Here is a 16,410-nt window from a genome sequence, read left to right as displayed (position 1 = left end):
GCCCAGATTTTCTATTTCTTAAATACTTTAAAGATATAAAGTATATAAAGTCACATTTGCTGCTTTTTAAAGTACAAATCCCAGATGTGCGGAGTCAGAATTCCTGGGGGTGAGCCTGGATGTGTGTCGTCAGGAGGAACTGACAGGTGTCTGCTCCAGACAGACGCAGTCACTGGTGCCTGAATGCACCATCATAGTAACCGTGTGGCCATGTCACCGCTCCATGGAAACTCACCTAATGAATAACTACGTAATTATCCTACAGTAATTAACAACACGGTGAATTGTATTGATTGTGCACTTTCTTGTTTTACAGAGACTTAAGCGGGATCTAAAGGAGTTTCACTCTTCCTCCCTGGTACTCCTGAGAAGCTATCAGGACCAGTGCGAGGCGTGCGTCTCCGCCATAGTGGCCGCGGTTGGGAGGACACAGCTGGACGGGGCGGCTCTGCAGGGTACGGGCCACGTGGCTGCCCACGAGCCATGCCACAGGCACGGAAAACGCCTGCCATTTTAAGACAAATGACTGCCTAGGACCCGAGTTCCCATTTCTTTTTACTTAGCGGACGCCTAATTCAAGAGGGGAGACTGCGTGCCGTGTGACCCAGTAACGTTCAGTAGGCGCCCGCCGCCGCCCCACCAGGGAGCTTCTTTTCCTCTTGGTTACCAAAGAGCACGCTGGTTCCTGGCCCCAGCCGGTCTCAGGAGGAGTCTCAGACTCCTGACTCGCAGGCGGCTCATTCCGCAGCTCTGACGGGGGAGGGAGCGCGGGCTGGTGGCGGGGGCCGAGTACAGTCAGGGTCAGAGGAATGACGGACCGGAGGGTCTCTGTGCAGAGGCCATTCTCAGAGTCTGGGGTCCTTCCACGCCCTCACACCTGCACTCGGTCTGGGTGTCAGCAGGTGTCTCTTTCACAAAGGAGTTTGGTCATTCCCGTAAGCATAAGCTTTGTTTCAAGCTTGGTGACAGCTGCGTCTGTGCTGGGGTGGCCTTGTCTCCCGGAAATCCCTGGGCCGGGGCAGACATCCCTGGGCAGCTCGCACCGGCTGTACGGCTACGTCACACACGGTGTCGGCAATGCCGGGCGCTAGAGTGGCTCTGCCAGGAATCCCAGAGCCAAGACAGGACCTGCCCAACGCTGCACTGGGCCTCACCCCCCGTGCCACGCAGCCTCCACGGCGGGGGCAGACCTGGGCGTCCGGGTGTCCAGGCCGGGCCGGGACCACACGCAGCCCCTTGTGCTCCGCTCAGCCTCACATCCCGGCAAGAGGCCGCCTCCCTGGGTGACAGATGCAGAGGGGGAGCCCGGGGTTGCCCCGACGACGGGCAGAATAGAGGCCACACCCGGCGTCTCCTCCCGTGCCCAGCTCTCCCCGCCCCGAGGGAGCTCTGCGGAAACCTCCGGTACCTTAGGGAGCAGCCCCCTGAGCTGCCACGCAGTGACTGGACAGTGTCCCCTGCCGGGTACCTTTCAGCCCACAGGGCTGTGCAGCCAGGTCTCCACACGGGCTCCAGGGGTGGTCAGCCGCCGTGGGGTGGCACCTGCAGCGGCCAAGTGTGCTCACCGCGACCCACAGCGGCCTCGCTGCTCCACTGTGTGTTTAACGTCTTCTGTGCTCAGAGGCAATAATGGGTCCCTGCTCCTGTGACTCTGGCCGTAACGGGGTGAAACTGTCCTTTCAGCGTGCCGGTCCGAGGTAGTCCGACTCGAGCAGGCCCTGCAGGAGACCGGGGCGCGCTACCAAGCGGAGAGGCAGAGGAGGAGACTCCTGCACAACACTTTGGTGGTGAGCGCCCTGGGGCGTCAGCCTCCTGGGGTCCCCAGGTCCCGTGCGTGCGTCGGTTCAGGAAAGACCTAAGTGGTGACGCTGCGGGGGACCTACCTGGAGCCGGACAGCAAGCTCAGGGGCGCGCTGGGGCGGGAGTGACAGGCGGCGGCGGGTGGAGTGGATGGAGCGTCCCCGCACCCAGAGCAACGACGGCAGCCGTGCGTGGGGAGGGATGCAGCCTGGGTCCTGCCCCCCAGGTCGCTGGGCTGCTCTGCTGGGAGGCGCGTGGAGGGGGAGCAGGGCACCTCTGCAGTGTCTCCAGGTGCTGGTGGCCGCGGCAGGGCTGGGACGTGCTCAGACCAGGGGCAGGTCGTGCTGGGGGGAGGAGACAGGTGCTGAGGACCAAAGACGGGGTGAGCAGGGCTGGCCCCTCCTGGCCTAGGTGTCCTCCTGCCCGTGCCTCCCTCCCTTTCCCAAGAGGAACAAGATCAAAGAGCCCGTGACATTTAGAGTTTTTACATTTAAAATTTATTTTTAATTTTAAAAAAATTTTTTGAGACAGAGTCTCACTCTGTTGCCCAGGCTAGAGTGAGTGCCATGGCGTCAGCCTAGCTCACAGCAACCTCAAACTCCTGGGCTCAAGCGATCCTCCTGCCTCAGCCTCCCGAGTAGCTGGGACTACAGGCATGCGCCACCATGCCCAGCTAATTTTTTCTCTATATATATATTAGTTGGCCAATTAATTTCCTTTCTATTTATAGTAGAGACGGGGTCTCGCTCTTGCTCAGGCTGGTTTCGAACTCTTGACCTCGAGCAATCCGCCCGCCTCAGCCTCCCAGAGTGCTAGGATCACAGGCGTGAGCCACTGTGCCCGGCCTAAATTTAAAATTTAAAATATAAAGTTAAGACTCGTGTTTCCATGGACCAACACGAGGCGGCCGAAGGTGAGGATCCGCTGGACGGAACGTGCCTCCGTGGGGTTGGTGTCCTGGCCGAGGCGTGCCCGTCCCTGATGCCGGCGCCCCTGCGCCCCTGCGCGGCGAGACGTTCCCTAGTGTCGCACACGGCCGAGAGTAAGCCTGAGTCTGGGCGCATCTGCTCGTGCGGCTCAGCACTGCGCACACGGCTGCGCGAGAGCGTTCATTGAGCACCCACTGTGTACCAGGCACTCTTGAAAGCATTTCGGTGCGTGTCACCATTGGATCCTCGCGCCCGCACGGGAGGAACCGAGTCCAGGGTTCTCCGTGTCCCGGGGAAGCGGGGCAGCCTCCTGGCGCGGCCCTGGGGTCATGCAAGGACGGGGGCGTGGGACTCGCCGGCACAGTGAGGGAGGGAGTCGCAGGGCTGCGTCAGCTCGCCCAGAAGCAGCGAGCCCCGCGCCAGAGGAGCCTAGCGCCAGCGCGCAGCCCGCAGGACACTCCACCTCCGGCCGCGCGGCTGAACCGGAGGCATTTTGCCCTGTGTCCGTGTAGCAATTCAAACGCTGGGCGTGTGGTCCTCCCTTCCACGCAGGCGCGGCGGGTCTGCACGGTGGGCCGTGACACCGCACACGTGTGTACAGGTAACGGCTGACAAGCGGAAGGGCTGAGTTTCCAGAATCCTCCACACTGCCTGGCAGACTGAGCCCGCGCTCCTCTGCAGGGCATTTCCCCGACGCTCCCGAGTGGCGCCGTTTGCCCAGCAAACAGGCTTGTCCAGTGTGCGTCAGAAGAGCGCAGAGTGGGACTCTCGGGGCTCCGGGGCCTTTCCAAGTGCCAGGCGTGTGCCGCGGTCTCTCGCCACGGCCGGGCTGCGCCGCTCAGGGCGTGCCCTTTGGGGTGGCCCAGCTGCCACCTGGCCCTGAGTTGACATCTGCCCTCCCCACCGCAGGAGCTGAGGGGCAATGTGCGGGTGCACTGCCGGGTCCGCCCACTGCTGCCCCTGGACCACGGGTCTGCCGACGCCGTTTCACAGAACAGGTAATTGTGTTTGCGCCGTGTGTGCATGCGTGTGCGTGTGTGTGTCTCTATGTGTGCATGTGTTTGCATGTGTGTCTCTGTGTGCATGCGTGTGTGCGTGCATGTGTCTCTGTGTGCATGTGTGTGTCTGTGTGTGCGTGTGTCTCTGTGTGCATGTGTGTGTACGTGCATGTGTGTCTCTGTGTGCATGTGTGTGTGTGTCTGTGTGTGCGTGCGTGTATGTGCATGCATGTGTGCATGTGTGTCTGTGTGTGTGCATGCGTGTGTGTGCATGTGTGTGTGTGTCAGTGTGTGTCTGTGTGTGTTAAAGTCACGCATGGCAACGTCGCTGCCGCCTGGGGCAGGCCTCTCCGCGCTGGCCTCTGGAGCATCCATCCGTCCCACAGGCCACGTGCCTGTGGCCCTCCCCTTGTGTCTCCGTGTCAGGGGGCACCGACTTCGTTTCCCGCAGAGGCCTGCCCTTGCCTCCCAGCCCTGCTCAGGGCTCCCTGCCTCCCCCTGGCCTGCCCTGGCCCAGCGCTGCTCTCAGGGTCCTTGGTCTTATAGTGTGAAATGGCTCATATATATATAAATTTTTTTTTACAGTGATTGAAATGTTTTGTTTTCAAAGTTTAAGCCTTTGGTTCTGCCCGCTGTGGCACTAGTGTCGGTCCGTGGCTGGCAGCCATTGTCATTTGTCAAAGGGCGGAGCGTAGAGCACACCGAGCGCGGCAGGTGACGGGGCAGCTGAGTGGCCCTGATTCGAGATGCCTGGGACTGGGGGGCCTCGGATTTCAGGTGATGCACGCGCTGGTCCAGTGTCCCCGCCCGGAACCTGAGGTCCGAGCTGCTCCAACGCGCACATCCTCTGGTGCCGCGGGGCGCTCGGAAAGTCTGGATTTCTGCATTAGGGATGCTCAGCCTGTCGCTGAAGCCCTAAAATGCGAGGAGCTTACCAAACCTGCCTTTCAAACGGCCTTACAAACAGCTTGTGCCTCATTACCAGCCTGCTTCTGAGCAGCGCTAGGGTGGCCGACTGCCGCAAGAGGCTGATAAACACAAACGAACGCAAATTAAGTGAAATCAGGGATCCAGCCGCCCAGTTGCACTGCCTCGGTTCAGCGCCGTCGGGCAGTTGAGGCGGGCGCGTTTCCCCGGCCGGCGGGGGCGGGCTGCCGCTGTCCCCACCCCAGGGCTGCGCGGGAGGCCTCGGGCACCTTGGTTTTCCTTCCACGCCGTTCACTCCCTTTCGCTTTTGTGTGGAAACGTGGTGCATTTTTTGAGTCCACCGCTGCTCGCAGGTGCCCAAGTCCCCGAGGCGCGACCTCACCGTGCTCCTGTCCTCCGTCAGCCGCGCCCCGCCAGGCTGTGCGTGCAGGGGCACTCGAGTGTGCTGGGGGGGGGGCACGGGTGGCCCCAACGAGCCTCCGAGGGGCGTTGTGAAACGAGAAGTGCAGGGCAGAGGGTTCAGGGGAAAATTCCAGGAGACAATATGAGGGCGGGGAGAGACGGGAATGAGAAATGAAGAGTAAAGAAAAATAAACGGGACAAGGGCGAAGGGCAGTGGGTGGACGTTGGCGGGGACGGAAGGAGAGACACACCTGAGTGGGGTGGGGACAGCCAGCTGGAGCCGGGACAGCCCCAAGGTCAGGGGACGGGGACCGGCGGAGGAGGCAGAAGTAAGCAGGACGGCAGAGGAACCCGGAGCGTTTTAGGGTTGGGATACGGGGGAGTCGAACGGCAGTTTCCTCGTGATGTGCATTTTAATTGTTGCTTTGTCCCCCCAGCGCCGTCTCTGCAGAAGCGGTCCGTGCAGCTGATGATGTGAGTAGAGCTTCCTGCCACACGCGTCCGAATTCTCCTCTAAAGGAAAGCTTTCTGCCGGGTGGTGTTCCCCCGGCGACTCGGAGACGCAGAGAACACAGGACGATGTCTCTCGGGTTCGGGCTGAAGCGGCGAGGCTTGCGGCCGTTTCTTGAGTTCTGCCTCAGAACCTGACGTTCATTCAGGCCTCAGTGGGCTTCTCTCACCCGAAACCGCCCCCGGCCTGGAGGTGTGTGGGAGGAAGTGGCTTCACTTTCACTAGTTTTCCAGCCAAAAGCTCCATCGGTGCAAATAGGAGTTCAGTTCTGAACTTCAGGGCGGGGAGAGAAGAGGTGCGGCTATAACGTCGGGGGTGCTAAGCGTGGCCGTTGCCATTCTAGACTTGCAGGAGGCATGACTCGGGGCGCGGTGACCGTGTTTCTCAAAGCCCTCGTGAGTTGAGGAGGTGGACTGCAGCACTGACAGGCAAGGCGATGCGTTCTCTAGTTCGGACCCTCAGCCTCGAGGAGGACGGGGAGGGGCTGTGCAGGAAGACCTGAGACTCGAGAGCGGCCAGGACGTCGGGCGCAGGTGGTCGCACCTGCAGACTCGCTGCTTCCCTCCTCCACCCCCGCGCAGGCCAGAAAGCCCCCACAAATGACAGGAAAATAGGTCGGGCTCAGGCTTCACCCTAGATTATTGTGACAACCACAGAACAAATTTAGAGACCATATGAAATGCTAAACAATTAATATTCATAATTTTGAATGTGACGTGGAAATCTCAGGCCATGCAGGTTACAGTGTTTTCAACTTTTTTTTTTTTTTTTTTTTTGAGACAGAGTCTCACTTTGTTGCCCAGGCTAGAGTGAGTGCCTGGCGTCAGCCTAGCTCACAGCAACCTCAAACTCCTGGGCTCAGGAGAACCTCCTGCCTCAGCCTCCCGAGTAGCTGGGACTACAGGCATGCGTCATCATACCCGGCTAATTTTTTCTATTTTTAGTTGTTTGACTAACTTCTTTCTATTTATAGTAGAGACAGGATCTCGCTCTTGCTCAGGCTGGTCTCGAACTCCTGAGCTCAGGCAATCCTCCCGCCTGGGCCTCCCAGATCGCTAGGGTTACAGGCGTGAGCCACCGTGCCCGGCCTGTTTTCAGCATTCTGAATGTGGTGCTGGTCGCTGTCCATGTCACTCGCTGTGTCACAGGCCTGTCCTCTGAATCAGTCTTCTTGTGGTCACATTGGTAGGCTTCAGCAGCTCTTTGTAGTTTCAGTTAATAGATTGGTGGCCTTGCTTTTTTACAAAGAGACCAAGAAAACTGTTATAGCTGTATTAAAAAATTCCTTTGACGGGGTTTCAGGAAATAAACACTTTAAAAATTTCTTGTTTTTAAGTAGTTTTTCTTATGCCGCTTGATGCGTTCGCTGCGTGTTGCCCGGACCACCCGTATTACCTCATCTGGCAAAGGAGACGGATGAGCTCGCGCTGTCAGAACTGGGGTTCAGGGGAGCCCCAGGACCCGCCCTCAGCAGGCGAGCTGAGCGTCCGGCCCGCTGGCCTTCCCAACATGTCTGCGCGTCCCGGCCCCAGGGTGGTGTAGACTCGCTTTTGTTGTCATTGTCATCTTTGTCATTTGTGTCCGCTTGGCTGGCAGTCCTCGTTGGTTTCTGCGAAATCCCCCCTGAATCTTCACATCTCAAAGGTTTGGGTTTTTCTGTATCTTACCCATCAAAACGTGACAAGCTTCCTTTGGACTGGGGCATTTCGAATTTACGTGTTTTCTAAAAATCGGTAGAATCCAAGTTGTCTTTTCATTTTGCAGACCCGCTTGCGAAAGGGCTTCCTGCCGCTGAATCTGCTCAGAGAGCAAGCGGTCGGCTCTGTGACCTCGTCCCTCTTGGCCGCTGCCCTGTGTTTTTGTTTCCAAAAGCCGAAAAGGGAGTTTGAGTTGGAGTTGGACGGGAAACAGCATTTCGTTTCCATCTGCAACCCAATTCAAGGATTAGCTGTTTGGGATTTAGCCTGTAAGTAAAATCAGCCTCAGATGGAGGAGCTGGCCGCGGACCCGGGTCCTGGTGACTGTCGTCGTCAGCGATTTCTTATTCGAGTTTTTCATTCTGGTCGGCCTGCGTGTGCCGATCTGGCGCGGGAGTGGGAGTGCAGGATCCCGGCGTTGCGTCGCATTACCGCGGATCTGCCTGCAGGGCCTGGTGGCCGAGTGACACGTATCTAAATATCTGCAGTTGGCCTGAGGAATGTTTTCCTAGAGGCCCAACAGGAGGGACGGACTTGGCACACCTGAGGCAAAGTTCTGGGCCCGGAGCCCACGTGGCCCTCAACGCACCGCCTGTTCCCGTTAGCGCAGGCTCACCTGGGTGCCTCGGGCAGCCACAGCCAGGAGCGCGGGCACCCGAGACATCCCCGCCAGCAGCACGGCTCGCACAGGGCGCCGTGTGCAGTCCGTCCCGCCCCAGCCGAGGGAGCCCTCCCGTGAGATGCCGTGTGGGCAGGCGGCCTCCCGGCCCGGCGCTGACGTGCACCTGGGCGGAGCTGGGTGGGGGGAGAGACCTCACTCCTGTCCTGGTTGTGAGGCCGCCCCGCCTTGGTCGCTTTGCAAGTGCCCTTCCCTCTGCTCGGAACACCTGTCCTGTCTGCGTCCCCCGGCTGGCCGGCACTCGCCTCGCGATTGCCCGCGTGGACGCCACTTCTCCACAAGGCCCTCTCTTGGGACCCCGTCTAGATTGGACTGCCTCTTTTTGCAGTCTCCTTGCGTCGATATCTTCTTCAGGGTACTCAATGGCATTTAGTGAATCGGCCTGTCAGCTTGTCCCCTCGTGGGTCTGCGTCCCTGGACTCCGTGCCTCAGCGGGGCAAGGCTCCGGTCTTGCTCCTCGCGTGGACTCGGGCGGGGCAGATGGGGCGGGGCTGCTTTCCAGCATGCGGCTGTCACTTGAGTGACACACCAAGGCACCCCGGCTCCTCGCTCTGGCGGCCCTATCCCTGCCGTGACAGACGGTGTCGTGTGCAGGGGAAGCCTGAAGACCTGAGTTGTGAGCCAAGTGCTGATACACCAACTTCCCCAGGCCTGCTGGAATTTGTTATTTTTTTTTCCAGCCAGAACATTCTGGGTCTAAAAAAGGCTGTTTTACGACGAAGATTTAGTTTCACAAATATGAACCAATTTCAAAGAATTGAAAATCGTTATAGTAGCAGGTTTTATAGTCAGAGGAAGACTTGGACTTTTTTTCTTTTTTTTTTTAGGAGTTTCGGGGATTTAAGGAGAAATCATCTTTTGGGTTCCCATCATTTACTTCAAACGGATTCTTTATATTTTATTGTTTCTCTTCTACCCGTCAGTCATTTCACATCTTGAAGCCTGGGTTGTGGAAAGGGTGTGTCCCTCACCCCCGCTCCGGGGAGGACATTGCTGTCCTTTCAGAAGACATCCCTCACGTGCAGCGCGGCGCGCACACGGCGTGGGCTGCTCCTGTACGAAGCTCTTTGGGAAAGCGGCCCACTTTTGCACGGTGCCTCTAGGAGTACATTGCTGTTGCCGCAAACGTCCCTAATACGGTCTCGTTTCGTGAGTATGCAATTTAATCTGCATCACAGAACCAGAGGCCCGAGCCGCCCGGAGCCAGGTGAGAACGCTGATTAGTAGCACACTCCAAAGCAACAATTAGATTCTTCCAGCTGCTTATTTAAAAGACAAGGAAATGGACACTTGTCCTTGAGTCCCCATCAGATGAGTGGTAAACAGAGTCACTCAGTGTGGACGCGTCCAGAGCACTGCGAAGGAGGTCCGTGTGCACGCGTGTGCGGGGCACCTGGAATCCACTGTCCCGGCACCGCCGGCGCCACGCCGGGTGCCCGTCCTGAGGCCGTCATCAAACATGCATGAAGTGTCACCCGGCACTGGCGTCCGCTGCCACCCGAGGAGTGTCTGTCCTGTACTCCAAGCCGGCAGCAGCGAGAGGAGGCGGACCGGGCGGAGGGGAGGAGGAGCCGCTGCATCCCTGCAGAGCGGGACGGGCCTGGCCGTGCGGGGAAGGTTCCGGGGTCGTGGGCAGGGCACCTTCCAGCCTGACCCACGGCTGCCGGGCTGACCTCACGCCTTCCTCGCTTAGTTCCTTGCTTAGTTAGTTTTCCTCTCTTTAAACTTCCCGTTGCAAAATAAACACAATACGAAACAATCACGCAGGACGGATGCGTGACTCAATGAAGTATTAACAGTGCGAGCCAAACGCCCTTGAGACCGCCGGCCAGGCGGAGGGAGGGGCCGTCCGGGGCCCCGAACCCCCTTCCTCACCGCTCCCTGAGACTCCCTTCAGGGGGGCGGACCCCGCTCTGCGGGGGTCCCTGGTTTCCTTTCCTGTGGTCTCACCCCCCGCGTGACCGGCCTCGGCACGGCACCGTGGTCTTGCCCAATTTTTAATTCGATGTCCTTTAAGTCTTAATCTTTAGCCTCCCTCCGTCTTTCCTTCCAGCTTTTCTGAGGCGGGGCCGGGCCTGAGGACCGCGGGCGTACCCCACAGCCCGCCTGGTGGCTCTAGTGTGTGTGTGTGTGTGTGTGAGATGTGGAGACACAGCGCAATTCCACATCCATGCCTGCGTGTTTACTTTGACACTATAACGAACTTCTGTGACTGTCACCCAGTCGGAAGTGGGAGTGTCCGCAATGCCCCACCCCCTCCGTGGCCCCACCCCGCCCTGCCCCCACGTCCAGGCGTGCACTATCTTGAATCTAGCTTAGACGACGTCTTGTGCTAAATACAGATCGACACAGACACCAGTAATACGTGCGCGTTGCAGACAGTCATCCGCGGGCGAGCCTTCCTCTCTGGAGGGGCTCCCGGAAAGCCACTGCTTGGTTTCAGCCGCCCTTTCTGGGGACCTGGTTGTCATGCTCAGTGCGGTCTTGCTAAGGTTTATCCGCACTGATGTGAGGGCTGCTCAGAGGCGGCTGTTGAACACACCGAGGTGCCAAAGACCAGCCTCCTCGTCATCCTGGGGGGCCGTCGTGGCCCCGTGGGCCGTGGCACTGCAACACCCCTCCCAGGAGAGCCCTCCGGCCACAGCGGCCGCCGGCGGGTGCCCTGCAAGGGGGAGACGCTGCCCCCCAGGGTGGTGTCTAGGGGATGTTCCGCAAAGACACTGCTCAGCGGCTGCCTCCTGCCCGGGGTCACGCTCCGTCCTGCTGGGGTGCTGCGGGGAGTCCCCGCCCCGGCTCCCACGTCCCCCGAGGAGGTGGGGGCTGCCGCTGCTCTGGCGGTCGAGCTTTCGAGGCCCGGAGAAGCCGCAGACCTGCTTCAGGAAGGCGGAGCACGGTGCCGGGAGAGCTACGGCAGGAGCCAGGAGCTTCGGTCTGAGCGTGGTCCACGCATCTTCCCCGGCCGTAGGTTTCTCTCTTTAAATGCAGCGGATGGACTAAAATTCACGTTTAGCTCTAAGTTTTGATGACAAGGGATTTTACGGTCTGGCCCTTTGCAAGCTATCCTGGGAAATTGGATCGTGGATCAAGGACGGAAATGGATGATACAGGCTGATAAAGCTGATCGACGATAAAGCTGATAGATGATAACGCTGATAGATGATAAAGCTGATCGATGATAAAGCTGATCGATGATAAAGCTGAATGGAAAGCGACTTGCTGATTGTCAGCTCCCTGCCGGGCCCTTCCCCAGCGTTACTCTGTTTGAGCCCCGCAGTTCCACGAGGTGGGCAGGTGCACAGGTGGGCAGGTGGGCCTGGGTCCTAGGGTCTGCTGTGCAGGGGGGTCCTGCGTGTCTGGTCCCGGGGGCGTCTTCATCACAGTGGCCCCTGATGGGCAGTCCCCATCTGGAAAAGAATGGTGCTGTCGAATCGTCTAAAAAGCCTGGGGATGTGAGCCTTTTTTGGTGAGAATTTGGGGTGTTTAGCATTGTGCATTAGGAGGTTTTTGGATGGGCAGGAAAGAGCATCTAAGCTGTGTTTGGAAAAACTGAGCGCTGCTTCTGGAAACATCGCAGATGTTTGCAATGGAGCCATCATCGCACTGCGGAATGAGACTAAATAGCCTTGGGGCCGTTCAGGCTCAGGCTCATTTTCACGGCTTTTCATGTTCCTTACATGGCATCCCTGAGCTTGCGGGTCGGACATTCGAACCTTGGTGTTTTCACCTGTTTCTCCTTTTTTTTTCTTTTTTTTTTTTTGAGACAGAGTCTCACTTTGTTGCCCAGGCTAGAGTGAGTGCCGTGGCGTCAGCCTAGCTCACAGCAACCTCAAACTCCTGGACTCAAGCAATCCTCCTGCCTCAGCCTCCCGAGTAGCTGGGACTACAGGCATGCACCACCGTGTCCGGCTAATGTTTTCTCTATATTTTTAGTTAGCCAATTAATTTATTTCTATTTTTAGTAGAGACGGGGTCTCGTTCTTACTCAGGCTGGTTTCGAACTCCTGACCTCGAGCGACCCTCCTGCCTCGGCCTCCCAGAGTGCTAGGATTACAGGCGTGAGCCACCATGCCCAGCCTTCACCTGTTTCTCTTTGTGGTTAAGACTGTGACATCGGCGTTCGACATCAGGGATGCCTTGCAGAGTTTGGGCGCGTCAACACCGACCTCCAACAGCCGCCCGAGAACGAGCTGCTGGCAGCAAATAAACGGCAAACGCCGCCGCCCCCCCCCCCCCGAACAAATAGCTGTTGAACCCCACAGCTTGCGTCTTCAGACTGAAAACAGGTCACTTCTCTGACATGTGTTTATTGTTGCAGATACACACACGTACACACACACACAAACGCGGAGGCATCACCCTAGCATCCTCTAAATGCTGTTATGGAAAAATCAGATGTTATTTATATGGATTATTCACCACTGTGATGGCTGGTTAGGTTTTGTTTTTTTTTTTTCTTTTTAAATTCTTCCTGTATGTGCCCTACCTCTGTCATGAACACACATTTTGTTTTAGAATTGGAACAAATCCAGGCTCACTTTTTTCTTTGCTTACGTGGAACTAAGCTGACACTGAGTTCCTTCCTGAAAACTGCTTTTGCTGCTCTTGCCCAGGACACCACTGAAGAATAAAGGGCAGCAAGATCAAAAGTTGATGTGTTGTTTTTTGTTTTTTTATTTTAATTTTTTTGAGACAGAGTCTCACTCTGTTGCCCAGGCTAGAGTGAGTGCCGTGGCGTCAGCCTCGCTCACAGCAACCTCCAACTCCTGGGCTCAAGCGATCCTCCTGCCTCAGTCTCCCGAGTAGCTGGGACTACAGGCATGTGCCACCACGTGCGCGGTGGCTCACGCCTGTCATCCCAGCACTCTGGGAGGCGGAGGCGGGCGAATTGCTCGAGGTCGAGAGTTCTAAACCAGCCTGAGCAAGAGCGAGACCCCGTCTCTACTATAAATAGAAAGAAATTAATTGGCCAACTAATATATATAGGAAGAGTTGATGTGTTTCAAAATCGAATGTTTCAGTTCCGCCAGTTGTAACTGAGTTGGAACGATGTCTCAGATGCGACTGCTCTAGCCCCCTGGAAACCTCATCCCCGCTCGAAATGCCCAGTGCTCCGAGAGCCAGGAATCTCGGCCGGCTGGAGCCTCCGTCCGTTGCAGAAGGGGGAGCCCGCTGTGTGTTTCTCGGTGCATTTGACTGTCTTCTCTGTGCCGGGGCAGCAAGCTCTTTCTCTAAAGGGCCAAGTAGCAAATGCACAGGTTGGGGGCCGCGTGGTGTCCGCCTCGAGCCCCCGCCTCCGCTGTGAGTCAGGGGCAGCCGCCGGCGGTCGGCGAGAGAGCCGTGTGCAGAGCCGGGCGGCGGGCTGGGCTGGCCCGGAGGCTGCCCTCTGCCAGCTCCGCGCGGTGTTCGGTGAACGTGGCCCCACGAAGTCCGACCGTGTCGTCTTCCCTCTCTCCTGCTAGGAAACAGTCCTGGTGAAGTGTGACCGTCCTGGGCACCCCTCCATCAATAAGACGTATCACTTTGACAGGTAAGTGCTTTTCGAGATGACGCGTACAGCAAACTTGAAAAAGCACACTGAAAATACGAATTTTGCACCGGGATTTGCTTGACAGGATGTGCAATGGCGTAACGGTGTTTGGCGCCGTGTCCGGTAACATCTGCTTCCGCTGTTGTGTCCTCAGCTAGAGCAGGAGCCTCACAGGGCCCGGGGCGAGGTCTGACCTTGCATTCCAAGAAACGAGGACACGTGTTCGAGTCTCGGCCGTCTGGGTGGTGGCTGGGTGGGGCCCGCCGGAGTCGGTGGTGGGTGTGTCATTGTAAAAGCTGCTGGCTTCCTCCCTGCCCCGCCTGCGGTCCCCGCACCTCGACTCTGACGCCACACACCCACGCTGCCCACCTGGCGTGGGAAGTAAGGAGCAGCGATTGAAGGCAAGCGCGTGGTCCCCGGATAAAGCGGGGAGCTGGACAGCCTGAGCAAGTGCACCCGTCGGCTCGGGCGCTCGGGCATTTGATTGGCGCCTCCTGGCACTTAGCAGAGCTGCAGAAGAAGAACGAAGGGGGCTGGGACTAGGGATAGTGACGTGTGAGACACGGTCCCTCCTGCTACACTGCTGACGAACAGCTGTGGCTGGGAGTTAGAGCCGCAGAACGGAGAACGCCCCGCGGAGCGTGTGGCCACGTGCCGAGTGACCCTGCCCCGGTGACCGGAGAGGAAGTCACAGAACCCACGTGGGCAGGAGAGGCCCGGAGTCACTGTGGCGGGAGCTGGGCAGCGTTTATGACGGGCCTCACAGCCATGCAGAGCCGAGATCTCACCAAGGACCTGGAGGCAAATCTTGTCGCTCGATCTTCACAAGACGCGGAGCAGAGCTGCGGTGAAGACGGCCGCTCGGCCAAGTCCAGTGGCTCCTTAGTGAGCGGTGACTTTGGAATCAGGCCCGGGTCTCCTCATTCCCCCAGGCTGCTCCTCAGCTCGGCCGAGAGCAGCAGACAAGGGCCCCGTCCCGGGGACAGCCCTGTCAGCGACCCGACGGGCCCGTCTGGGGACGAAGGGCGTGGAGGCCCCGCCCCGCCGTCGGACGTGCGCTTGCCCCGAGCCCGGTCTCGGCGGTGGAGCTCGCGGGACGGCAGGGATGGAAGGGAAGGCCAAACGGTGCTGTTTGAGCCCAGCAGAAAGTGGAGGAATTTGTGTAACTTGCTGTTTGTCTAGGCAAGAAGGAAGGGTTTTTTTTTTTCTTTTTTTGAGACAGAGTCTCGCTTTGTTGTCCAGGCTAGAGTGAGTGCCATGGCGTCAGCCTAGCTCACAGCAACCTCAAACTCCTGGGCTCAGGCAATCCTCCTGCCTCAGCCTCCCAAGTAGCTGGGACTACAGGCATGCGCCACCATGCCCGGCTAATTTTTTATATATATATCAGTTGGCCAATTAATTTCTTTCTATTTATAGTAGAGACGGGGTCTCACTCTTGCTCAGGCTGGTTTTGAACTCCTGACCTTGAGCAATCCACCCGCCTCGGCCTCCCAGAGAGCTAGGATTACAGGCGTGAGCCACCGCGCCTGGCCTTTTTTTCTTTTTTTGAGACAGAGTCCCACTGTATTGCCCAGGCTAGAGTACCGTGGCGTCAGCCTCGCTCACAGCAACCTCAAACTCCTGGGTTCAAGAGATCCTCCTGCCTCAGCCTCCCGAGTAGCTGGGACTACAGGCATGCACCACCATGCCCGGCTAATTTTTTCTATATATTTTTAGTTGTCCAATTAATTCTTTCTGTTTTTAGTAGAGACGGGGTTTCACTCTTGCTCAGGCTGGTCTTGAACTCCTGAGCTTAAACGATCTGCCTGTCTCGGCCTCCCAGAAAAGAAGGAAGGCATTAAATATGAAGCCCCACGAGAATTTGTCCCGGGGTGACGTTGTTTTGGCTCTCGGGGCCACCTCATTTCTATAAACAGTGGAGTGTGTGGTCCTTATGAAATCAGAACACTGCTGGTTTTTATAACAGCTTTTTATGGAACTAATAAATGTCAAAATATTTTACTTCCATTCTGGAAAAAAAATTACAACGCTTTTAGCAGCTCTTTCTAAAAATAAATTTCTGTGAGAAGGAAAAGTGCAATTCTTACTATTCAGAAAAAAATTTTAATGGGCCCAGGCTCAGAAGAAGGCTGTTATCTCCTACGTGGAATAAAAAATATTATTTAAAGGAAAAGACCAACTGAAAATAACGCCAGTGATCCAAAATGCAATAAAAAAAAAAAAAGAAGAAGAAGAAATAGTTTTTGTTGTTGCAAGAACAGTTCCTGCATCAGGGAGCGGAGGGGTCTTGGCCCTGGTCTTTGGCAGCCCAGTGCTCCTCCTCACACCTTCCTGTCGAGTTTCCACACGTGGCAGTTCAAGTGTGAGCGCCAGTTGTGTGCAAGGCGCCATGCTGGGCACCAGGGACCCAGGTAAGAATGAGACGACGTTTCTCCCGCCCAGAGCCAGGAGTGCGGGGACGTGGGGGGAGACTGCCACCAGGCATCGCACCTGCATGGGGGCTGGCTGAGGGCCCTGACTGGGCGGTGACAGCTCGCTTAACCCGGAGTCAACCAGGTTGAGAAGAGGAGGAAGGACGCAGCAGGCGGAGGAATAGGACGGTTCTGCTCTCCTGCTGGGACTGCCCTTCCTCCCTGGTTCCCGGCCGGGCGAGCTGCCCGCGGCCCCGGTCAGTCCTGGGCTGCTGCCCGTCCGTCCGTGGGCGAGACGTGGTTTCTCTTCCTAGTGAAGCTGCATCTTTTCATCCGGTCGGGAGTCACTGCAGTTCTTCTTTCCCGTGCATCCTCACAGCTCCAGCCATAAACATAGGGATATTGGCCTTCTTCGTCTCTATGTTTAGAGGCACCTGATATGGTAGGGATATCGACGTTTTGTTTGTGATTTAAGTTGCGACTAGTGTTTCCAGTTGGGGTTTTTTATTTGCTTCTGATGCCTTCTAGC

At 57.3% G+C, this 16,410-nt stretch overlaps 1 protein-coding gene across 1 annotated transcript in view; it reads left to right on the top strand.

The window, feature by feature from the left end:
• KIF25 (kinesin family member 25) overlaps positions 1–16,410 on the top strand; it is a 42,741-nt gene that overhangs the window by 12,568 nt on the left and 13,763 nt on the right. Inside the window, exons 10-14 of the mRNA XM_076002762.1 lie at positions 287–455; positions 1,684–1,787; positions 3,639–3,727; positions 5,494–5,530; positions 13,403–13,470. Coding sequence (XP_075858877.1) covers positions 287–455; positions 1,684–1,787; positions 3,639–3,727; positions 5,494–5,530; positions 13,403–13,470 — 467 coding nt within the window. The remainder of the gene's footprint in view (positions 1–286; positions 456–1,683; positions 1,788–3,638; positions 3,728–5,493; positions 5,531–13,402; positions 13,471–16,410) is intronic.

This window comes from Microcebus murinus, chromosome 5 (assembly GCF_040939455.1).
Source record: "Microcebus murinus isolate Inina chromosome 5, M.murinus_Inina_mat1.0, whole genome shotgun sequence".
Classification (NCBI taxonomy): Eukaryota; Metazoa; Chordata; class Mammalia; order Primates; family Cheirogaleidae; genus Microcebus; species Microcebus murinus.
The sequence above is the reverse complement of the archived record's forward strand: the minus strand, read 5'-3'. Positions and strand labels throughout refer to the sequence as shown.